Source organism: Procambarus clarkii, chromosome 22 (genome assembly GCF_040958095.1).
Source record: "Procambarus clarkii isolate CNS0578487 chromosome 22, FALCON_Pclarkii_2.0, whole genome shotgun sequence".
NCBI lineage: Eukaryota > Metazoa > Arthropoda > Malacostraca > Decapoda > Cambaridae > Procambarus > Procambarus clarkii.
The window spans coordinates 40,514,344-40,540,731 of NC_091171.1; the positions used below are offsets into that span (position 1 = coordinate 40,514,344).

Below are 26,388 nucleotides of genomic sequence, written 5' to 3' on the forward strand. Positions count from 1 at the left end.
TTCTGTTGCTGATTATATGGAGTTGAAGTACGTGGGTGAGGCACTTATAAGTTGCGATTCGAACAATAGTCGTCATCGAAGCACTGTTCAATAGAAGTTCGAACGTCATCAGTTGAAACCGTTTCACATTCATAAACAGGAGTTTAGTTGCTGTTCTAACGAAAATATGACATTTGTTGATGAGAATGGATTGCAATGCTGATGAAGGGCAAGGTTTCGACTCAACTGAACGTGTTCGAACATTTCTCGAGCAACGTTTCTCTCACTTCCACTATTCGAATCAGTGTCTCTGTAAATGCTTCACTCACGTGCAACAAATACATAGTCCGTCCTCATCAACAAAGGCCAAATGCTAATTAACCCACCCGTCAACCCCCCCCCCCCTTCTTTATGAACGAATAATGTTTATACATTTTTCGTTCATAAACGAAATTTACACGACTCCCAACTGACGACGTTCAAACATTTTTCGAACAGTGCTTCGCTGACGACCTCTGTTCGAATCGCAACTCTGTAAAAGCATCACCCACGAACTTCAAATACAAATAATCGCTAACAGAACCTAAACACCTAACCTAACCTGTGCCTAACTTTGCGTAGAACTTCAATATATAGTAACATTAATATATATTTGAGAACAAACCAAATTCCATTAAACAATTAGTTAAAATTAATGGGTGTGTCGTGGAGGTTGTTGTTGTTATAGATTCAGCTACTCGGAACAAGTTCCAAGTAGCACGGGCTATGGTGAGCCCGTAGTGGACTTACCTGGCACAGGAGCGGGGCAAGTAGCACGGGCTATGGTGAGCCCGTAGTGGACTTACCTGGCACAGGAGCGGGGCAAGTAGCACGGGCTATGGTGAGCCCGTAGTGGACTTACCTGGCACAGGAGCGGGGCAAGTAGCACGGGCTATGGTGAGCCCGTAGTGGACTTACCTGGCACAGGAGCGGGGCAAGTAGCACGGGCTATGGTGAGCCCGTAGTGGACTTACCTGGCACAGGAGCGGGGCAAGTAGCACGGGCTATGGTGAGCCCGTAGTGGACTTACCTGGCACAGGAGCGGTGCAAGTAGCACGGGCTATGGTGAGCCCGTAGTGGACTTACCTGGCACAGGAGCGGGGCAAGTAGCACGGGCTATGGTGAGCCCGTAGTGGACTTACCTGGCACAGGAGCGGTGCAAGTAGCACGGGCTATGGTGAGCCCGTAGTGGACTTACCTGGCACAGGAGCGGGGCAAGTAGCACGGGCTATGGTGAGCCCGTAGTGGACTTACCTGGCACAGGAGCGGTGCTGTGTCCCGTGTCGTGGAGGACGGCTGCTGGATTAAGAGGCCTGGCCTGAGGACAGGTGAAAATACAAGTAATCGCCAACAGAATCCAAACACCTGACCTCACCTAAATCTAGACCTAACTATGTTCATATTGTAATATAATAATAAATATCTATATGAGAAAATACTAATTTTGAACACACAGAATGTTAAACGTTTTGATTAGGACTTTAGGTTCAGCCACAGCTTGGACGAGCAATGGAATTCGTTCTCAATACTCGTTCGAGCTGCGGCCAACACCACATACGCATTCAGCACTCTTAACCGTGTATTCAAAATCTGTATTTTCTAAAATACAAATGAATTTTATTATATATATTAGAATTTGCTGTATAGTTAGACTCTTCCTGTGGCCTAGTTATCTTGAGGGGATTTCGGAGCTTAGCGTCCCCGCAGCCCGGTCCTCGACCAGGGCCTCCTTTTTGTTACACACCCCCAGGAAGCAGCCCGTAGCAGCTGTCTAACTCCCAGGTACCTATTTACTGCTAGGTAACAGGGGCATCAGGGTGAAAGAAACATTATGCCCATTTGTCTCCGCCTCCACCGGGGATCGAACCCGGAACCTCAGGACTACGAATCCGAAGCGCTGTCCACCCAGCTGTCAGGTAGACACGATAAAGGACCTGAACATATTGGGATCGTCTCAAAGCTCTCCAAATGTACTCGTTAGAAAGGAGACGAGAGAGATATCAAATAATATACACATGGAAAATACTGGAGGGCCAGGTCCCAAATCTACACAGTAAAAAAAATACATACTGGAGTGAACGATATGGAAGAAAATGCAGAATAGAACCAGTGAAGAGCAGAAGTGCCATAGGCACAATCAGAGAACACTGTATAAACATCAGAGGTCCGCGGTTGTTCAACATCCTCCCAGCGAGCATAAGAAATATTGCCGGAACAACCGTGGACATCTTCAAGAGGAAACTAGATAGTTTTCCAAGGAGTGCCGGACCAACCGGGCTGTGGTGGATATGTGGGCCTGCGGGCCGCTCCAAGCAACAGCCTAGTGGACCAAGCTCCCACAAGTCAAGCCTGGCCTCGGGCCGGGCTTGGGGGAGTAGAAGAACTCCCAGAACCCCATCAACGTAAGGTAAAGTATGATAACGACATGGGAGGAGGCACTTCCTGTGGCCTGATAACGACGTGAGCGGAGATACCTTCCTGTGGGGCTGATTATTCAAGCCTTACATAATCGCAGTAAAATTATTTATAATAAAGGATTAAACGAAATCCTTTATGAGGTGCCTTCGTGAGGTCTTTGAATCGCGTGCATTTATCCAGTTGAAGAGCAAGGATATTAAAGTGAATACTTCTACAAATTATTCACACCATTACACACACATTTTGCTCTCTCCTTCACTGATGTCACTGTGCTACTGAGCCCTATAATGGAGGGTGAATAACTTTTGTAGATATCCCCAAATAAATATGCACATTGTCAACATCAGTTCAACGTTCCTCCCTCACTCACGTCTGAGTCCTGGCACCCTCACGCTCGCTCTTGGGCGCCCTGGGGGCCTGAGGGTCGTGGAAACGAAATGTGATTTGGCTGACGTGAGAAACAAAGGAAGAATACGGGTTTATGGACTGCAAGGCGGCCACCGCGCCCGCTGCCTTGACACTGATGATGTCAGCCGCTGCCGTTATAAGGCTGAGAGCGGGTGACCAGGGCATCAGTTCAGCTCAGGACTTCCTCCCCGGTACAACCATGAAGGTAACTCACCGCCCCTCGCCTAGCATAACGAGAGGTGTACGCTCCTCTTCTCAGTGTATATATATACTGCGAAGTGTGGGTATACCCTCACGGGAGACATCTCCCGTCACGCAGGGTGCAGTCGCACCTCCACAGATCTCCAGTATCAGCTCTTGATACTGGTAATGGCTCAAAAGGGCCACCACTTACGGGCTATTCATGCCCGTGCCACCTTTTGGGTGGCTTAATCTTTATCAATCTTTATCAATCGGTATACCCTGCGAGTTTACTTTGGTCCTGCATGATGTTGGGGACTAAGGTATACTCTTGTTGTAGCCTTAGTAACCTTTCTGCCGATCTTTAGGGCCTTAAACCTCTAGCATCAAACCGAAATCGTATTCAACTTCTTGGATTATAGACTCTAAAAAGCTTCTAAAACGGGAGTTGATATCGTTGCACTTTGTCGCGGGCAAGTTTTATTGCACAATTCCCAGTCAGCTGTAGGGGGCAGCGATACTACCTTACAGCTACAGTTTATGTGGGTACAGACGCTGGTTACAGCATGAAGTCAGAGTTACGCTCTACCAAGATCTCTTGTATATATAAATAAATAAATATATAATAATACAAAATTCCGACAGTATTGGTTAGCGTTCTGAGCAACATGCTCATGCTACGTGGGTATTAAACTAAGGTGCTGAGCTGGGTAGTGAAGCTACGTTGCTGAGCAAGGTATTGAAAATAAGATGCTGAGTAAAGGTATCTTACAGTCTCCAAATACTGTGTTTAGGTCAAATCTTCAGTAATATTGAATAATTTCATAATTATTTTGGTATAAAACTAAGTGTGACAACATTGACTGTCACCAGTTCCTCCCTCCAGTAGCAAGACAGTCTAGCGAGCGCCACAGTCACTTGTTTCACGCTTGAATAAAGTCCTTAAATAGCTTATATAATTACCTTTTGTATTTTTTTGTATTAGCAGAGACGTGGCTATTCATTCACAGTGTTAATCAGCATACAGACATTTTCTGTTGTTCTTAATGGATGGGGTTACAATCTGCCAGACTACATATAGTGTGGTGTTTTTGCTTTTTTGTTTCAGCATTTCAACTATGGAATGTGATTGCAGTGAAAACCAAACATTAACGGCAAATGTCTTGTCTGTACGTTCATCAGATTGTGGCTTTGGTAATCTTGGCGGTGGCGGTGGTGGCGGCGGCTCCCCAGGGCGCCTACGACTACCAGGAACCAGTGGCACGTGGACCCCAGTACCCCGACGCCCCCGCCCAGTACAACTTCCAGTGGGACGTCAACGACCAGCCATCAGGCAACTTCTACGGTCACCAAGAGCAGAGGGACGGAGATAACACCCAGGGCAGGTGAGTCTACGGTCACCGGCAGTAAAGGACAGGTGAATCTACGGTCTCCAGGTGCAGAGAACAGTGATCAAAGAAGAGTTACCAGCACCTCGTGCATTATTCCAGTATCACAAGTGTAAGTGCAATGTTAGGGTGAGAATGACCTTCTACGATCGACACTCAAAAGATCTTCCGACAAACCCCAAGATTGAATTGGATTCCTTTACATCCTTTAGTGGACTGCTTATAGCGAGTTTCAGATCGTTAACCTCTAACTCCCGAGGCTCCTTTTTCACTATCCTTCATTATCTGTATATTACTTAGCAGGTATTACTTAGATAGCATTATCTTACTCTTTTCACTTCCAAGATGGTTTATTTAACATTTTCAATTTTTTTTTTCTGAATCTTTGACTTGCAAGTTGTCCACTGACCACAATTCTGTCCACAGTTACTACGTCCGGCTGCCGGACACCCGGCTCATGAGGGTGGACTACTACGTCGACCAGACCGGCTATCACCCTACTGTCACCTTTGAGGGCGAGGCCCAGTACCCAAGCGCCCCGGCTAGGGGCTACTCCCAGCCTGCCCCAGCTCCCAGCCAGGGTTACTCTCAGCCTGCCCCAGCTCCCAGCCAACGGTACTCTCAGCCTGCCCCAGCTCCCAGGCAACCAGTGCCAGCTCCCAGCCAGGGGTACTCTCAGCCTGCCCCAGCTCCCAGGCAACCAGTCCCAGCTCCCTCGCAGTTCTACGCCACACCAGGAAAATAAATAACCGGGAATATAACGACTCACCATCACCAGTACTTAGACTAACCACAGCCACACATACATGATGCTCTCAGGTGTTCTCTGAGAGACCTTCGTGATGGGCTCCCGGACAACACACTGAAATGAACGCCTTATTTATTTCTAAACTCTCATTATATACCTTAATGCCTCTAACGTGAGAGACAGGACTCGTGGCAGGATTCTTGACATCTCGATCTAGAAGTCTTGTGCCAAGTATAACCTCTTCCCTCCACTTATGAGTTTTTCAGTGCTCATCCATACTACTTTTTAGATTATAATGCCATGTATTGTGTAGGTTGGAGTCTAATGTATGTTTAGTATGCGATCGATCGATTGCAATTCCGTGCTTCAGAGAAAAAAAATATGTAGATGCATTTATATTTTTGTATACTGACAAATTAAATATGCACAAATAAATATATATAATTATATATGAAGTTATTGTTTTTGTTTCACTTGTTACGTTATTTCTCTGTATAAGCAGTGGTTTCTGCAATTTTTTTATTTTTTTTTATGTTTATATATAAATGAAAATGGCATGCGACATAAATACAATAAAATATTAGGTACTGAAGCAGCCCGCAAAACAGAACACAGAACAACACATCACACAACAAAGCACAAGTACATGGGAACACAGAAATTTATTTTTTCACAGGAACATAAGAACAGAACACCACCACCAAACACAGGGGCACAAAGTACAATAACAAAAACAGTAACATTTCGTTAGTCAGAGGAATCAGTGGCAGTTACCTGGACCATACTAATGTTTATTAGATATTCAGCAAAAGATACAAAAATAATCACAGAAAAGAAACACTGAAGAGCCAAAACTTTACAAACACACACACTGAACAGAAAACACTGAACAACCCACCAAAAACATAAATTAGGATACAGAACGACGATACTTTTCTGGATACCTACTATACGGATACTACGAAAATGTAAGCGTCCCACACTTCGTCCGTCCGGGGGACACCGTCACGCGGGCGATACATAAAGTCCGGGATCTCCTCCCCCGGCGGAGGCAAGATGGGAACCGGGTCCACAACTGAGTTCACACATCATTCTCATCACCCACATCAGAATCCTCAGAAGACTGCACGTCAGCCCAGGGCACACCACGAGGAGGAGACACTTCGAGCTCGTCTCGAACGCTTGGAGACAGGCCGCTGGTCGTCAGAACTATCACACCCATCACGAGACACCGCAACAGAACCCCCAGGAGGATGCGCAACACCACGTATAGCACGATCCCGCAGCACCGCAGCTACGACAAGTGGGGGCATCGGACCACACACGACAGGAGACCCGCATCTAATGCACATCCACATCAACACACACGGAAGACACCTCATCAGGAGACGGGGCAGGCAGGGGCGCCAGAGGCGGGGAAGCCGGCGATGTGGGCGGGGCCACACCGTCCACTACCACGACCCCCCCATCCCCAACCAGGGGGCCTGCAGAAACCGGCACTGCAACATTGAAAGACCCAACAACAGCACTCCGCACTGGCACATCATCCTCGGACACACTCTCGCCAACACACAATGGTCCAGCATATCCAGATGGAAAATATCCTCCTCCCGAAAGAGATTCACTCGGTCCACGTTCCCTGCGCTGTACCCCACAGCCTGGTGCCCCGACACCCCGCAACGGAAGCACGTACGTGACTGCCGAACGTAGAACACCATGATGCAATACCCCATCAGCTTTTCAGAGGAAGGGATATCAGCCTTCAGCTGCATGGTCAGCGTGTGTATCCCATTCTGGACACTCTTCAGCCGGCTGGACGAAAGAATGTTCATCCTGAGACAAAACCCGACAAAACTATCCAAAATAGCGCCATAACAGCACCTCGGGAAACTCGAAGGGCGTTCCATGAACGCTGACATACGTGGACGTGCCACTGTGGTCCGAAACAACCACAGAACCCGCATCGGCAGGCAGCTGGAAGGAGTGCCCATCATAGCGCTTGAAGAAATCCCTGTAGACAACCAAGGAACATAGCTTAACGACCACACGGTGACTTGAAATTAGTTGGACACCTCCTACGTCCGCCACGGCAACCGTCAAGACGTCAAACAATACTACATCCACGAGCTGGCAGTCCACATTCCTGGAAAATTCAAGTCCAAACGTCAATGAACGCTGCACCGGGGGGAGACACACTCCCATCACACAGGTGAACGCGGGCTCAAACCCCCACGAACCACACCACTAAATGACCGCACACCAGACTGGGTCAGCAAGTACTAGAGAACGCAGCCGACGACTACTCTCTCCAGCGGGCAAACCCCGAATTCCCTTCATACCGTCTTCGACACCAGCATGCCATATCAACTTCAAGAGCCGTCAGCAATACTTAGAAAAACGTTTTGACCACGGCCTCTCTCTCTCTCTCTCTCTTGGGTACGGGGCCAGGGTGTCGATGACATCAAGAGCACATCTGGGCCTATTTGGGCAAAGTATCATGTGTAGAGCTTTTTGGAAAATTTTGTGGAGATCTGTGTATAAAGTTTTGCTATATAGTAAGAAGAAATACCTATTTTGAATTGTATTTTTTGATCGCTGAAAAAGTCAAGCTGTTCCCCAGAGTCACCAGGAAGTTTATTGTGTTCTCTATGGAACCGTGACACTCTACTCGTTTGATTGGTGCTACCTGTGATCAAGAACCCGCAACTGGACAATCCTGAACACAATTGTCATTAACTAAGTTACGCAGTGCTGTGTACTGTCAGTGGTACACCAGTAGAGCTGAGACTCATTGTCTAACTCACAGATATATGGTTATTCTATCATTTGTGCTGCGTGTGTTTAGTGAAAGATTAGCATTCAGAACCCTAGACTGAACTACCAGCACCCTAGACTGAACTACCAGCACCCTAGACTGAACTACCAGCACCCTAGACTGAACTACCAGCACCCTAGACTGAACTACCAGCACCCTAGACTGAACTACCAGCACCCTAGACTGAACTACCAGCACCCTAGACTGAACTACCAGCACCCTAGAATGAACTACCAGCACCCTAGACTGAACTACCAGCACCCTAGACTGAACTACCAGCACCCTAGACTGAACTACCAGCACCCTAGACTGAACTACCAGCACCCTAGACTGAACTACCAGCACCCTAGACTGAACTATTAATACGCGACTCTGCTTCATCATATTGGTATTGCTACAATCTCTGGATATTAATTAACTGTCTATCCCAATAGAGCAACTAAACACATTCACGATCAGGTAATATACACTCAGGTACCTAAACACACTCACGATCAGGTAATATACACTCAGGTACCTAAACACACTCACGATCAGGTGATATACACTCAGGTACCTAAACACATTCACGATCAGGTAATATACACTCAGGTACCTAAACACACTCACGATCAGGTGATATACACTCAGGTACCTAAACACATTCACGATCAGGTGATATACACTCAGGTACCTAAACACATTCACGATCAGGTGATATACACAGGTACCTAAACACACTCACGATCAGGTGATATACACTCAGGTACCTAAACACACTCACGATCAGGTGATATACACTCACGTACCTAGAGATTCAGCCAAACAGTCACTCAGTGTTGCCGGGCACTCACAGAACTCACAAGTAACTGTATTAAGTTCACTTCTTATCTAGGGTGAGGAAAATGTCGCTATGCGCACCGCACGGGTTATGAATGGTGGAGTACCATAGTGGTACACACACAGCCGTGTCCGTACCGCGCGGGTTACAAATGGTACAGTACCACGTGGTTACATATTGTTGGTAAACAATGAAGTAGAATACAAAACAAAGCCATAATGACCTCCGGTGTAATTCACTCCACTCTAGACGTTATTGTTGCCGCCCAGAAGTAATAGTTCGATAGAACACTGACATAATAATAAGGAATTAAGTTGATATATATATGCTATTATATTCTTCCCGCGCGATTGATGGTTGTAGACACAAAGAGGAGTTGGAGGTTGATTGATGGTGAGGAGGAGAGGGGGGGGGGGTGTTTGATGGTGAGGAGGAGAGGGGGGGGGTGTTTGATGGTGAGGGGGGAACAGTGTTGGTTGGGAGAGGTATTCACCTAGTTGTGCTTGAGGGGGTTGAGCTCTGGCACTTTGGTCCCGCCTCTCAACTGTCAATCACCTGCTGTACAGGTTCCTGAGCCTATTGGGCTCTATCATATCTACATTTGAAACTGTGTATGGAGTCAGCCTCCACCACATCACTGTCTAATGCATTCCACTTGTTAACTACTCTGACACTGAAAAAGGTCTTTCTAACGTCCCTGTGGCTCATTTGGGTACTCAGTTTCCACCTGTGTCCCCTTGTTCGTGTTCCATACATTCTAAATAGTTTGTCTTTGTCCACCCTTTCAAATCCTCTGAGAATTTTGTAAATGGTGATCATGTCTCCGCTAACTCTTCTGTCTTCCAGGGACGTGAGGTTTAGTTCCCGTTGCCTTTCCTCGTAACTCATATCTGTCAGTTCTGGGACTAGTCTGGTAGCATACCTCTTAGTCTTCTCTAACTTTGTCATGTGCTTAACTAAGAATGGACTCCAGGCTGGAGCTGCATGCTGGTGGACTGGTCTGACATATGTGGGTATACAAGATTCTGAATGATTCCTTTACAAGTTTCTAACGTCAAGCTCACAAGGTGTACCTGAGGAAGGGAAGGGGGGTGAGAGGGATGTGTTGGTGGGGAAGAGAAGCATCACCACCACCACCACCACCACCACCACCAGCAGCAGCAGCAGCAGCACCACCACCACCACCACCACTACCAGCACCACCAGCAGCATCACCACCACCACCAGCACCACCACCAGCATCACCACCACCACCAGCATCACCACCAGCAGCACCACCACCAGCATCACCACCACCACCAGCACCACCAGCACCAGCATCACCACCACCACCACCACCACCAGCAGCACCACCACCAGCATCACCACCACCACCACCACCAGCATCACCACCACCACCAGCATCACCACCAGCAGCACCACCACCAGCATCACCACCACCACCAGCAGCACCAGCATCACCACCACCACCACCACCACCACCAGCACCACCAGCAGCATCACCACCACCACTACCACCACCACCAGCACCACCAGCAGCATCACCACCACCACCAGCACCACCACCACCACCAGCACCACCACCACCACCAGCAGCATCACCACCACCACCAGCACCACCAGCAGCAGCAGCACCACCACCACCAGCACCACCAGCAGCAGCAGCACCACCACCACCAGCATCATCACCACCACCACCAGCATCACCAGCCTCCCTGCCGCTGGTACCAGCGCTGCTCTCAACATCCCTATAGGATGTTGAGAGCATGAGATGCTCTCAACAGGAGATGAGGCCTTGCCTCATCCCCGGCCCGTCTTACGCCCTGACGCTCAGTTACGCATCCCCGGGAGACGGACGCGGCCCTCTCATACGCCCCTGGACGAGTGCGTAACAGTGATGATACGCGCCGGTGTTCGTATTACCTCACACATCCGGGTCTAGAGTCCGAACACCGGCCTCACCAAGAAGGCGATTATCAGAGGAGTTGGTGCAGCGCCTCGGCCCCGGGTGTCACGAAACGCCTTGCTCTTTCATACAGTGCTCTTCCTGCACTATATGCTCTTTCAATAATAATAATGCTCTTTCAACAGTGACTGGTAATACTGATTCTGTCAAGTAACAGGCATTACTGGTACTGTGTCACTAGTAACTAGGACATACACAATAACGCAGGTCATGTCATTCCCTCGGACTCCTTTAAAGGCGTGAAAGATAGCTGCCGCTTTTCCACCCATTGCGTTACCAGTCACTGCGTTACCCTCTGTATCATCTAGAGCCTCGTTACTTCTCCAGACTCCAAAATTTCGAGCACATCACTTCTATATTTCCTGCTCCAGTATTTCCAATCATCACATTGCTAACGGAGAGTCAACGAACACCTTCACCAGGTTTCTTGCGTCTCATAACGCCACCAATATATTACCTGCCAACGAAATCAGAGACAATTATGCTTGATCTGCCTGTCACGGCGGTGGTGGAGGTGACGACGGTGGTGGTGTGGGGGGTGGCGTGGTGGTTGGGGGGTTGCTGAGGTGGCGGTGGGGGGCGGGTGGCTGAGAACGCCATCAATTGTGTTTGAATAGTGTGCGTTTTTCCCCATCTCGTGGGACCATGACGGGTCTCTGTCTCTGTCTCTCTCTCTCTGTCTCTCTGTCTCTCTCTCTCTCTCTCTCTCTCTCTCTCTCTCTCTCTCTCTCTCTCTCTCTCTCTCTCTCTCTCTCTCTCTCTCTCTCTCTCTCTCTCTCTCTCTCTCTCTCTCTCTCTCTCTCTCTCTCTCTCTCTCTCTCTCTGTCTCTCTCTCTGTCTCTCTCTCTCTCTCTCTTTCTCTCTCTTTCTCTCTCTCTCTCTCTCTCTCTCTCTCTCTCTCTCTCTCTCTCTCTCTCTCTCTCTCTCTCTCTCTCTCTCTCTTCTCTCTCTCTCTCTCTCTCTCTCTCTCTCTCTCTCTCTCTCTCTCTCTCTCTCTCTCTCTCTCTCTCTCTCTCTCTCTCTCTCTCTCTCTCTCTCTCTCTCTCTCTCTCTCTCTCTCTCTCTCCTCTCTCTCTCTCTCTCTCTTTGGGAGGAGAGGCTTGTGTTAGGGAGAGAAGAGAGAAAGTTTGAGAGGGGAGGTAAAAGGGAGATGGAGGAGAGGGGGGGAGAAGGGGAGAGAGAGGGAGTGGAGAGATATTGGGGAGACACGAGGGAAAGAATAATGGAAAGGGGGGAAATGGAAGGAGAAGGAGGAGAGAGGAAAGGGGTGAAGGGGAATGTTTGGGGGGAGGGGAAGGAGAGGGGGAAAAAGATGAGGAAGAGAGAGGAGAGATAGATTTTTTGGAAAAGAGGGAAAGAAAGATGGAATGGGGAAAGGGGAGGGGGGATAGGATAGAGTAAGAGGAAGGGGGAGATGGTGAGAAAGAGGGAGAAGGGAAAAGATAAGAGGGCTGGGAGATAAAGACCTCCCTCTCCCCTCTCCTCCTTCCCACAATCTCTTCCATATTCCCCCCTTTCTTATCTCTTAATCTATCTCGTATCTCTTCCCTTATCCCTTATTCCTCCCTCCCCTTTACGCCCCTCTCCACCTTTCTCGCCTCTCTCCTAACTTCCCTTCATCATCACTGACTCAAGAAAACTATAGAACTCACTGGTACATGAACAGGATGGCGAGGTGGTAGACACAGTGGGGGGTTTAAAACAGTGGTTGTTCAACAAGGGAGAAGCAAATTTGAAGTGTTCTTGCCCTGTACTCTGGCTACCCCTAAAATGGGAGTTGTTACAGAAACAATTTTGTCAAACGTGCAATAATGGAGTATTGCAGCTTAAAAGGTTATTACAAAGGGTCCGATAAAAGGCAACTATCTATCCAGCATCAGCTGGATAGGTTGTTGTACGGAGGATATGGAGGTTCTGGCGGACAGGGTAACCAGTGCTCCTCGGCTCCGGCCAGCTACAACTTCAAGTGGGACGTCGACGATCAAATGTTTCCCCTTAAGTCTACATTAGGTGTAAGACTGCGTATAGTAGGTCTAAGAGAGGTTTGGATAGGCCGTGTGAAAGGCTGCATCTGATAAAATATTTCAGTAAGGGGTGGGATCGAATCCCCTATCTCTGGAATACCATCAGTGGGAACACGTTTGTCGGTTTTAGTTCATTGGTAGGTGGTGTTGTAGGTGCAGCGAGTGGCGCAGTGAGGAATATGCAGTGGTTGTTCAACAACTGCAACAACAGAGCCACTGCAAATCTCAAATGTTCTTCGCCCTGTGGCTTGATCTTGAGGGCTTGACCAAAACATTCTCTATATGTGAGTAATGTCAATGTCTTCTCACAACTATAACATAGGATAAAAATCCAGACATATGTATCTTTACATAAAATACACAAATACATAAGTGAGTCTTTATTCCAAGTCTCTATATAGTAGACATCCATCAGTCTCAGGAGACTATGGAGTTGCGCTCTGGTTGTCGGTCTGGAGTGGCCTCTCCAGGGCGCAAAGCCAGGGTAGGTTGATAGGGAAAAGAAGCTGTTACCCATGCAGCAGGTCCCCACTCTCCACGGCGCCGAAAGTCTCCAATGGTAAGGCAAACACCAATACGATTGGTTCCAGCGCCGTCGCAGGAACTGTAAGAACCAATTTGAATTTCCAGTGAGGTTAATAACGAGTGTTATTATTTTGGTGGATTCCTTCTCTGTCAACCCCACTCCCCTTCTCCCCCGAATGCCACTAATCCACCTAAGATTGTCCAGTTCTACAGCTGTAACTCTATACCTTCACGTCTAGCGTCTCTTGTTTGTAAACAAATAATAGCAATAACAATGATAATAATAATATATAATAGACTGGCAGGAATAATTCGTATAATATGTTGAGAGGGTGAAAGAAGCGCATATATGTCCGACTCACTCCACTTAGCATTCCTCGAGGGCCCGCCTCTGGCAAGATGATGACAGCTTGTAGCGCTCGCGACGGGGATGATCCACAACAACAATTGACGTGCAACATGCAGGGGCTGATGCAAGGCTCACCAACCGCCTTGGATGACCCAGATATATCTGCGTTGTGTGTGACGCTGCCGGTTGACATCACTACCAGTAGGGCGGACCTCTCCCCCCTCAGCCTTCTCTCACGGGTGGTGGAGAGCTTCAACTATATAAGCCGGAGGAATGTGTGTGACCGATGGTAGTTCACTCGACGCGCGCATCCAAGACACAAGCATGAAGGTACGTGGTCTCTAACCAGCGTTCAGTTGTTCACGTTCTCTTAAACAACTATGCTGAGTTGTTCCAGATTAATATGCGATAGTTTGATTTATTTCATGAACAAAACAAATTGTTATTGGGAAGTTCATGATGCATTTTCTCCACATTTTTCTTCATAATTTTATGACTGAAAAGGCGTTCTGAGGCAGATGATCCAGGTTCCCATAGACTCTTGTTGTGGGTGTAAGATTAGTCTTGAGTACATTGCTGAGTGTGTCATGTAAGTGTATTACCAAGCCCGGAAAACTATGTCGCACAGTAGGCTGGCTACGTCGTTCTCTTCACTAAGAAGGTTTCAGAACAGTTGACATGTGCCCAGAGGTACTGAAAACGTCGGCGGTGGGGCGGGGCAAGAAATTTGTAATTCCTGATGTTTTGATGTAGAAGTTATCTACCAGAAGACATACTTTCCAGTCAGTCTTGATTTGAGAGTCAGTGACTGGCTGTCACCAAGATGATGTGACCAAGATCACATCACTCTGGTGATGTGATCATACTGGTCGTCGGTCTTACCAGGTCTCAGGCGGTCTTCCTGCTGGTGAAACACTCGTTACAGCTGGATTATATATAAATAATTACACAATGTTACAGTTTCTACGGTGTTCCTCTCATCAGACTGTGGCGCTGGTGCTCCTGGTAGTGATGGCGAAGGCGAGAGCGAGCCCTCAGGGCTATGGCGCTCCAGGGCCTGTGGGGCCCAGCGGCCCTGGAGGGCCCGGTGGACCTGGGGGGCCCGGCGGACCTGGAGGGTCCGGAGGATATGGAGGTTCCGGCGGACAGGGTAACCAGTACCCGTCTGCTCCGGCCAGCTACAACTTCAAGTGGGACGTCGACGATTCTTCTTCAGGCAACTTCTACGGCCACCAAGAGGAACGGAACAACGACGACACGCGCGGAAGGTGAGTTCCCTGTTCGTCGTACCTCCTGACACACGAATTCATTGTCCATCCTGTCAAGTAAGTTTGCTATGACTCCTGAGAGGCCGAGTTCGCTGTGTCTTTTGTCGGGCGAGTTTGTTGTTACTCACGACAGGCAAGAGTGTTGAGCCTCCTCCACTCAGCACCGCCACAACCGCTAACTCGGCTTCAGCATTTTCCCAATAAAAATACTCGTCATTTTTATTCTCTCGCTGCTGGAGAAAAATATATACAACAGTGCCTAGGTTGTGTAGGAACTGGAGACAGTGCTACACAGTGGCTGCCAGTTCCCCCAGGAGCCTGCCAGGAACCACCAATGTGTTGATACCTGGTTGATACCTGGTTGATGGGGTTCTGGGAGTTCTTCTACTCCCCAAGCCCGGCCCGAGGCCAGGCTCGACTTGTGAGAGTTTGGTCCACCAGGCTGTTGCTCGTCAGCAACAATACCACTGTTGCTGACGAGCAACAGTGAACCACTGTTGCCACAGTGGTTCACATGACTCCATCACCAGTCACTTGAGCTACTGTACTCTGCTATAGTTATTGATGGAATACGACTCTGATTATAGATGCGATGAGAAATTGACGAGGGGAGGGGAGGGATGACCAGGGGGGAAAGCCAGTACGACTATATAGCACTCAGAAGGGGTTAGGATAAAGATTTGGGATTGGAGAAAGGAATGGTGCCCAACTACTTGGACGGTCCGGGATTGAATGCCGACCTGCATGAAGCGAGACCGTTGCTCTACCGTCCAGCTCAAGTGGTTGGGCCAATGAGAAATCGACGAACTAATTCCTAGAGTTATCTTGTTTAATATGGACAAAGAGCTTCTTATTATCCAGACTGAATGAATAAGATACAAATTCAGAGAGCGAAGCCACAAATAAAGTGAGCTGATCTTCACTCTAGGGTCATGGTGGTAGTGCTCACTCTCCGGGTAAACCCTACAATACGCCAGGTGTTCTCATCCAGTGGTAGCGGGCCCCCTTTCACAACGTGAATAATTTCTCCTATAAAGTTCTTATTTCTACGTTTAGCAAAGAATCCAGCGACTGGAGTTAGGAGCTGCTGTTAATGAATATTTCTTGTCCACAGTTACTACGTCCAGTTACCCGACGGCCGCCGACTGGTGGTTGATTATTTCGTCGACCAGTGGGGCTTCCACCCTACCGTCACTTACGAGGGCCAGGCCCAGTTTCCTAGTGGTTCCGGTCAAGGGGGCTACAGTCAAGGTGGTGGTGGCGGCGGTGGCGGTGGCGGCCAGGGTGGCGGTTCAGGGCAGGGATACTACCAATAGCTCTCCCACAAGTGACTCGTCAGCATTTACTACCAGTGATGGTCTCACTTCTTCCATCTTAATGGTTGCAACTTGTGCAGGGTTACTATCAGCGGTTATCAACTGCTTTTCTCATACCGAACGATCCCGGTGGGATGGAAGCGGATCCCAAGCAAGGATGTGTCGACAGATCTCTGCTTCGATCACGAACAAGCTGGTCCATTCACGTTAGTTGGTGTAGGGATATGACTGCTCCTGGTAGCGTGAGTCAGGCCGCGCTTCCATAGCTCATCCTCCTCCTTCACAGCTTCTTCCTTCAGCCAGAGCTTTGATTCCTCGCAAATGTTTATCTTTAAGTCCTGTGATATTTGTTGGAATGTTCTTGTACCACAATTTTCTACGAACAGTTTTAGATAAATGTTAATACAAATATTTTACAATTTCATCAACCGTCTTTTCTATACATGTAAAGTTATTGAATCCAGTAATGGGAACTAACTTAGTGTCAATACATTAACATAAATCAGTGTAAATAAAGATGTGTACAACGGAAAGTGGGGAACCATGCCATCCTCAGGCCATACTTGTCAAACTGCCACTTAAAGCCAAAGATGCATTCGTAATTGTGTTCTGGAACCAATCATATTAGCGCTGGAACCAATATTAGCGCTGGAACCAATTGTATTAGCGTTTGCCTATCCATTGGAGACTTTCGGCGCCGTAGAAAGGGAGGACCTGCTGCATGGGTAACATCTTCTCCTCCATATCGACCTACCCTGCGCCCTGGAGAGGCCACTCCAGACCGACAACCAGAGCGTAACTCTATAGTCTCCTGAGACTGATGGATGCCTACTACTAATGAGTAATTCATACGACTTCCCGGTAAGCACACCACATACCCTCAACATACAACATAACATTGAGGTTATATGTTATGTGTTTGCTGGGTTGCTCCATGCTAATAGAGGAAGACATCCCTCTCAATGTGTTTCCTATTTATGAATGGCATTTCCGACCTTTTCTAAGATGGCAACAAGTCTGGAAAACTTGAATGATAACGGTTGTCTTGGGAGAGATAATGCCATCAAGACATAGTCATCAACATAACATTAGTCTTTAGCCTTTTTTTCAAATCTTCTGTTCATCTGCACCGCTACGTCTTGTAACAGTCCACACCATATTTTCATAATAATGATACTGTATATTCCCACAATCTCATTAACGTGATTTATCAGTGAGAAAATCAGTAGGGAGTTGCATGGGAGTACCCAGTGCAAGGGTTCGAGCACCCAGTGCAAGGGTTCGAGCACCCAGTGCAAAGATTCGCGTACCCAGCGCAAAGGTTCGCGTACCACTATCGCAGGCCCTTCATATTCTTTGGAGACAGAGCCTAGATACTGGCATTATCCCCGACATACTAAAAACAGCGGAGATAGCACCACTCCATAAAGGAGGAAATAAGGCAGAGGCAAACAATTACAGACCGAAAGCACTAACATCACACATAAAAATCTTTGAGAGAGTGCTTAGAAGTAAGATCACAAAATACATGGAATCACAGCATCTCCATAACCCCGGACAACATGGTTTCAGAACAGGGCGCTCTTGCCTGTCACAGTTGCTGGACCACTATGACATGACATTAGATGCCATGGAAGACAAACAAAATACTGATGTAATTTACACAGATTTCGCAAAAGCCTTCGACAAATGTGATCATGGTGTTATTGCACATAAAATGCGTTCAAAAGGAATTACCGGAAAAATGGGCAGATGGATCTACAATTTCCTGACTAACAGAACCCAATGCATAATAGTCAACAAAATAAAATCCGGTCCATCAACCGTGAAGAGCTCAGTCCCCCAGGGTACTGTGCTTGCTCCAGTACTTTTTCGCATCCTCATATCAGACATAGACAAGGATATAATCTATGGTACTGTATCATACTTTGCAGATGACACTATGATTTTCATGAGAGTAGACAACATAGAGGACACGGCAAACCTCCAGTCAGATGTAGATCAAGTCATTCTATGGGCTACAGAAAATAATATGGTGTTTAACGAAGATAAGTTCCAGCTCATGCGCTACGGAAAAAATGAAAATATAAAAACGGAAACCACGTACAAAACGCAGTCAAATTATAACATAGAACGAAAAGACAATGTAAAGGATTTAAGTGTACTCATGTCGAAAGACCTTACCTTTAAAGAACACAATAAAGTAGCTGTCACAACTGCAAGAAAAATGACAGGTTGGATAACAAGAACCTTTCACACTAGAGATGCTATACCGATGATGATACTTTTCAAGATGCCAGTGCTCTCTAGAATGGAGTACTGCTGCGCGATGACAGCACCTTTCAAAGCTGGAGAAATTGCTGACCTGGAGAGCGTGCAGAGATTCGTTTACTGCTAGAATCCACTCTAAAATATCAAACTATTGGGACCGATTAATTTGTATTCTCCTGAGCGCGGGCGGGAGAGATACATAATAATTTACACATGGAAAATAGTAGAGGGGCTGGTCCCAAACCTGCACACAGAAATAACACTACTTGAGACCAGGAGGCATGGCAGGATGTGCAGAATACCCCCGTTGAAGAGCAGAGGTGCAACAGGTACTCTGAGAGAGAACTCTATCAACTTCAGAGACCCAAGAGAGTGTTCAACACGCTTCCACTACACATAAGGGGCAAAACTGGCCGCCCCTCACAGTGTTCAAGAGAGACCTTGATAAGCCAACCCGACTTAAGTCCATTCCATCCAGCGGTCGACCCCACAGACGCATTCATAAATTTTTACATGCTGTTCATTCAAAACAGGAATTTTCTCAAATATAAATTAATATTATAATATATTAGCATATTGTGCATATATAGGTAACCTAACCTAACCTAGGTGTTTAGGTTCTGTTGCGATTATTTGTATTTGTAGTACGTGGGTGAAGCATTTACAGCGTTGTGGTTCGAACAAAATTCGTCAATGAAGCCCTTGTTCCGGAAGTGTTCGAAGTGTTCGTTTGCGGGAGCCGGTCGGCCGAGCGGACAGCACGCTGGACTTGTGATCCTGTGGTCCTGGGTTCGATTCCAGGCGCCGGCGAGAAACAATGGGCAGAGTTTCTTTCACCCTATGCCCCTGTTACCTAGCAGTAAATAGGTACCTGGGTGTTAGTCAGCTGTCACGGGCTGCTTCCTGGGGGTGGAGGCCTGGTCGAGGACCGGGCCGCGGGGACACTAAAGCCCCGAAATCATCTCAAGATAACCTCAAGATGTCATCAGTCATAAACAGCGGGTTTGGCGGGTGGATGGAATCACTTTTGGGTCTTTGTTTGGAGGACGGGCTGGGTTTGGTGGCTGGATTAACGAGTTTGGATCTTTATATGCGAGGACGGTATGGTTAACCAGTCCGTTTATGAGTGGGAGGGAGGGAGGGAATTATCAGGAGAAAGCGCCAAACCATTACGATTCTATAGTACTGGGAAGGGGTCAGGAAAACGATTTGGAATTGGGCAGGGTGTCAAATTGGAATGGTGTCAAACCACTTGGACGGTCGGGGATTGAACGCTGACCTGCATGACGCGAGACCTTCGCTCTACCGTCCAGTCCATGTGGTGGATTATGAGTGGGAGTGGATGGATAAGCACATGAGTGGGAGTTGTTGGATAAGTACAAAACTGATCGTATATAGGAGGAACATGAAAGTAATAATAAGTGTTCTCCAGGTACCATTACATGAATTTCGTAAAAAGCAAAGATGAATTCTATCGAACGATTTATTCAAGACTTCAAAATGTCACAAAACAACTTGCTGCTACTAAAACTTTCTGACTCTGACAATGTCTTGGAATTAGAGCGAGTTAGCGGACCTTCACCTAAGCAACTTTTGTAATATCTGATTTATTTTTCATCTTCAACATCATTTATATTGTGATATTTGTACATCCGACCTTACCTAACCTTCTTAGTATGTTAAGATAAGCATCTTATTGCTTCGTAATTATAATTATTACTTAACCTATACCTATAATAGGTTAAGTAATAATTGTAATTACGAAGCAATAAGATGCTTATCTTAACATACTAAGAAGGTTAGGTAAGGTCGGTGTTTTCTATGAAGCTTTTCAAGGTAAACTAAAATATTCACAATAAATTAGTATGTCACATATGCACGTATTTAATTAAGTCAATATTGACTTAAAGAAAGTGCGAGAACGGGTTGATTTGTTGCCTGTTGCTCATCTGTTAGCTGACGTTGCTAACTACAGGTTGACCTGCTTGGGATGCGAGGCCAGCACGAGGGAGAGGCTGGGAACTCTCTTGTCACTCATCTCCCCCAACCACCTTCAGTACCACAATGACTCCTTTTTCTCACGCGATGAGTAGTAAAGTCTCCCTGATCATCACAACCCCCCCCCCACCTCCAGCCACACCTTCCTCAGCTCAGACATGTACATCATTTTCATTCCTTAAGAGCTGTGTGGTGCAAGGTAATGGGTCCGAGCGTGTGTATCTAATGGTATACAGACACAAGACTCATCACAGCAAATATCAGTCTTGCGCAAATGCCAACACATTTGTCATGAGTCAATGACATGAGGGGGGAGGGGGGAGGGGGGAGGGGGGAGGGGGGAGGGGGGAGGGGGGAGGGGGGAGGGGGGAGGGGGGAGGGGGGAGGGGGGAGGGGGGTTACAATGGCAGTCATGCCGACAGGCGCATGCGCGCGCTGCCACGTTTGGCTAGATATATAATCTTTCTTTTTTAACATAAAATTGAACAGCTATACATATTTTTGTTATGTGTTTGATAAGAATATTCTTCATTGGTTGATTAGTAACCACGAAGGTCTGGTTTATTATCAAATGTTTTCCAACTTGCCTGCTCTCACAACTGGGAACCCCGGATTCTATCTCCGGTCGGGAGACAGTTGGGCACGTTTTCCTCTATACCTGATGCCTCTGTTCACCTTAGCATTATATAAATACCCCTGGAGTTAAGACACATACTCTGTGTGTTGCATCCAGGGAAAAGGTCATTAGTAACTGACCTGGAGGGACCTCATGACCCTATCCAGCCCTTCTTGACCCCGACAACCGAACATCACAAAGGGCACCGCAACGTCTGGTTGATCGTCGATCTCAACCATAGATCATCGATCTCAACCATAGATCATCGATCTCAACCATAGATCCTCGATCTCAACCATAGATCATCGATCTCAACCATAGATCCTCGATCTCAACCATAGATCATCGATCTCAAACATAGATCATCGATCTCAACCATAGATCCTCGATCTCAACCATAGATCCTCGATCTCAACCATAGATCCTCGATCTCAACCATAGATCCTCGATCTCAACCATAGATCCTCGATCTCAACCATAGATCGTCGATCTCAACCATAGATCCTCGATCTCAACCATAGATCCTCGATCTCAACCATAGATCCTCGATCTCAACCATAGATCCTCGATCTCAACCATAGATCGTCGATCTCAACCATAGATCGTCGATCTCAACCATAGATCGTCGATCTCAACCATAGATCGTCGATCTCAACCATAGATCCTCGATCTCAACTATAGATCGTCGATCTCAACCATAGATCGTCGATCTCAACCATAGATCCTCGATCTCAACCATAGATCGTCGATCTCAACCATAGATCGTCGATCTCAACCATAGATCCTCGATCTCAACCATAGATCCTCGATCTCAACCATAGATCCTCGATCTCAACCATAGATCATCGATCTCAACCATAGATCCTCGATCTCAACCATAGATCATCGATCTCAACCATAGATCGTCGATCTCAACCATAGATCGTCGATCTGAACCATAGATCCTCGATCTCAACCATAGATCCTCGATCTCAACCATAGATCGTCGATCTCAACCATAGATCGTCGATCTCAACCATAGATCATCGATCTCAACCATAGATCCTCGATCTCAACCATAGATCCTCGATCTCAACCATAGATCCTCGATCTCAACCATAGATCCTCGATCTCAACCATAGATCCTCGATCTCAACCATAGATCCTCGATCTCAACCATAGATCCTCGATCTCAACCATAGATCCTCGATCTCAACCATAGATCCTCGATCTCAACCATAGATCCTCGATCTCAACCATAGATCCTCGATCTCAACCATAGATCCTCGATCTCAACCATAGATCCTCGATCTCAACCATAGATCCTCGATCTCAACCATAGATCCTCGATCTCAACTACAGATCGTCGATCTCAACCATAGATCGTCGATCTCAACTATAGATCCTCGATCTCAACCATAGATCCTCGATCTCAACCATAGATCCTCGATCTCAACTACAGATCGTCGATCTCAACCATAGATCCTCGATCTCAACTACAGATCGTCGATCTCAACCATAGATCGTCGATCTCAACCATAGATCCTCGATCTCAACCATAGATCCTCAATCTCAACCATAGATCCTCGATCTCAACCATAGATCCTCGATCTCAACCATAGATCCTCGATCTCAACCATAGATCCTCGATCTCAACCATAGATCCTCGATCTCAACCATAGATCCTCGATCTCAACCATAGATCCTCGATCTCAACCATAGATCCTCGATCTCAACCATAGATCATCGATCTCAACCATAGATCCTCGATCTCAACCATAGATCCTCGATCTCAACCATAGATCCTCGATCTCAACCATAGATCCTCGATCTCAACCATAGATCGCCGATCTCAACCATAGATCATCGATCTCAACCATAGATCGCCGATCTCAACTATAGATCCTCGATCTCAACCATAGATCCTCGATCTCAACTACAGATCGTCGATCTCAACCATAGATCCTCGATCTCAACCATAGATCCTCGATCTCAACCATAGATCCTCGATCTCAACCATAGATCCTCGATCTCAACCATAGATCCTCGATCTCAACCATAGATCGCCGATCTCAACCATAGATCATCGATCTCAACCATAGATCGCCGATCTCAACTATAGATCCTCGATCTCAACCATAGATCCTCGATCTCAACTACAGATAGTCGATCTCAACCATAGATCCTCGATCTCAACCATAGATCCTCGATCTCAACCATAGATCCTCGATCTCAACCATAGATCATCGATCTCAACCATAGATCCTCGATCTCAACCATAGATCCTCGATCTCAACCATAGATCCTCGATCTCAACCATAGATCCTCGATCTCAACCATAGATCCTCGATCTCAACCATAGATCCTCGATCTCAACCATAGATCATCGATCTCAACCATAAGCCCAAGAGAGTATCGAAGACTGAATACGTTATTGAGTGAAAAATGGAACTCTATTAATATTTGATGTAGGTTTTAGCCTTTTATATGAAGTCGATATATTTCTGGGCTTAAAACAAATAAACATTTTCACGGAATTCTTTTTGTATATTTATGTAAGAACAATAAAATGAAAGAATATGAGGAAACTTGAATTGCCCCTTCAATGTATCTCCTGTTTATATCCACACACTCCCACTCATGGTCTTATCCACCCGCTCCCACTCATGTACTTATCCACCCACTCCCACTCATGGTCTTATCCACCCGCTCCCACTCATGTACTTATCCACCCATTCCCACTCATGTACTTATCCACCCACTCCCACTCATGGTCTTATCCACCCGCTCCCACTCATGTACTTATCCACCCATTCCCACTCATGGTCTTATCCACCCACTCCCACTCATGTACTTATCCACCCACTCCCACTCATGGTCTTATCCACCCGCTCCCACTCATGTACTTATCCACCCACTCCCACTCATGTACTTATCCACCCACTCCCACTCATGGTCTTATCCACCCACTCCCACTCATGTACTTATCCACCCACTCCCACTCATGGTCTTATCCACCCACTCCCACTCATGTACTTATCCACCCACTCCCACTCGTACTTATCCACCCGCTCCCACTCGTACTTATCCACCCGCTCCCACTCATGTACTTATCCACCCATTCCCACTCATGTGCAAATCCATTAATTCCGAAAATGTGTTCACTCATCACTGAATGTATCGTGAAGGATAGAGGAGGAGGAGGAGAAGGAAGAGGAGGAGGAAGGGTATAGAGACAGGAAGGGGAGTGAATGGAAGAGGTGCATAAACACATACACGCATAAGTCTGCCGGGTCGGCGGAGGAAGAGGCGGGGAGAGGTCTTAAGTCCGTCTCGAAATGACAACAAAAGTCTGGAGCCTACTATCTGGTGCCACCAAGGTCTTGGAGTTCACCATCTGGCTCCACCACGGACTGAAGTTCATCATCTGGCTCCACCAAGGACTGAAGTTCACCATCTGGCTCCACCACGGACTGAAGTTCATCATCTGGCTACACCAAGGACTGAAGTTCACCATCTGGCTCCACCACGGACTGAAGTTCACCATCTGGCTCCACCAAGGACTGAAGTTCACCATCTGGCTCCACCAAGGACTGAAGTTCACCATCTGGCTCCACCAAGGACTGAAGTTCATCATCTGGCTCCACCAAGGACTGAAGTTCACCATCTGGCTCCACCACGGACTGAAGTTCATCATCTGGCTCCACCAAGGACTGAAGTTCACCATCTGGCTCCACCACGGACTGAAGTTCACCATCTGGCTCCACCACGGACTGAAGTTCACCATCTGGCTCCACCACGTTCTGCAGTCCCTCCTCTGAAGTGAGGATGGTGAACTCCCATCTAAACATGGGAACCAATGACTGACATCTACATGACTTCAGTCACAGAGGAAGGAGATTCCCGTCCTAGTGGGAGGCACCGGCGGTCCGTTCTGATCCTAAGTGCCCTAAGTGGAGACAACCCGAATTCACTGTGACGGATGCATGATGTTAGCAACCGCCGGACGGGCAATACGTGGCCAAGAGCTAGAGTGCGGGACCACATGGCATCTAGCCACGCTTCTAGCCCGACGACGGTCACATCTAGCCTTCGTTTCTTATGCAGGCGTCACCTAGGGATAGTTACCTATGCAGGCGCCGTTTCCTGTGCAGGTGTTTACAAGGTCTTTCACACAGGTGTCACCTAGAGTATTTTGTCTTCGAATCAAGCTTCGAAGTAATGTTAAGATAGTCTTCGGCCCATCACAATATCAGCTCTGTGCCTACCTCACTATTACTCGTAAGTTTACCGCTATATTAACCATTATTTACAGCAATTTCTACCACAAATTGTCTTCAGTAAACCAATAACAAAATATACTTAAGGTAATTATCAGAAAGCACTCAGCCATTACGACTATATGGCACAAGGAAATGATAAGATTTAAAATAGGGAGGAGGAAAGAAATGGCGGCCTACCACTAGGGTGGTCGGGGATTGAACGCCGACCTGCATGAAGCGAGACCGTCGAGCCTTAGTGTTTGGGCTAGAGGATGGGGGAGGGGCTGAGGAGGAGAGAGCGGATGTTGTGGGAGAGGGAAGGAGAGATGAGAGAGAGGGTGGAGAGGGGGGGGGAGAGAATGGGGAGATAGGGAAGATATGGGGAGGGAGGGAAAGAGTCCCGGGCGCAGCTTGGTACGACATATACTGTATGCGTACTCACCTAATTGTGGTTGTGGGGGTTGAGCCTCGGCTCTTTGGTCCCGCCTCTCAACTGGCAATCAACTGGTGTGCAGATTCCTGAGCCTATTGGGCTCTATCATATCTACACTTGAAACTGTGTATGGAGTCAGCCTCCACCACATCACTGCCTAATGCATTCCATCTGTTAACTACTCTGACACTAAAAAAGTTCTTTCTAATGTCTCAATGGCTACTTAATTTCCACCTGTGTCCCTTGTGTTAAATAAACTGCCTTTATACACCCTATTAATTCCTTTGAGAATCTTGTATGTGTTGATCATGTCTCCACTAGCTCTTCTGTCTTTCAGCGACGTAAAGTTCAGTTCCCACAGTCTCTCCTCGTAGCTCATATCCCTCTACTCGGGTACTAGTCTGGTAGTATATCTCTGAACCTTCTCCAATTTAGTCATGTGCTTGACGAGATACGGACTCCATAATGGAGATGCATTCTACAGGATTGGTCTGACATATGTGGTATACAAGTTTCTAAAGGCCGTTCTTATGTTTGCCAAACTGGCATATGCTGTTGATGATATCCTCTTAATGTGGGCTTCAGG

General features: G+C 47.2%; 3 protein-coding genes across 3 annotated transcripts; 2 read left to right on the forward strand and 1 right to left on the reverse strand.

The window, feature by feature from the left end:
- The first annotated feature begins 2,917 nt into the window (after positions 1–2,917).
- Positions 2,918–5,578, forward strand: LOC123761555 (cuticle protein 7). The gene is made up of 3 exons (XM_045747574.2): positions 2,918–3,049; positions 4,207–4,409; positions 4,839–5,578. The coding sequence occupies exons 1-3, from the start codon at positions 2,918–2,920 to the stop codon at positions 5,155–5,157; spliced, it is 654 nt and encodes a 217-aa protein (XP_045603530.2). The 3' UTR covers positions 5,158–5,578.
- Positions 5,579–13,839: 8,261 nt separating this feature from the next.
- LOC123761546 (pro-resilin) lies at positions 13,840–16,667 on the forward strand. The gene is made up of 3 exons (XM_069329305.1): positions 13,840–13,989; positions 14,644–14,927; positions 16,042–16,667. The coding sequence occupies exons 1-3, from the start codon at positions 13,933–13,935 to the stop codon at positions 16,241–16,243; spliced, it is 543 nt and encodes a 180-aa protein (XP_069185406.1). The 5' UTR covers positions 13,840–13,932; the 3' UTR covers positions 16,244–16,667.
- A 7,931-nt stretch (positions 16,668–24,598) lies between these two features.
- Positions 24,599–24,958, reverse strand: LOC138367539 (leucine-rich repeat and coiled-coil domain-containing protein PF3D7_0703800-like). The gene has a single exon (XM_069329229.1). The coding sequence runs from the start codon at positions 24,956–24,958 to the stop codon at positions 24,599–24,601; it is 360 nt and encodes a 119-aa protein (XP_069185330.1).
- Positions 24,959–26,388: the final 1,430 nt, after the last annotated feature.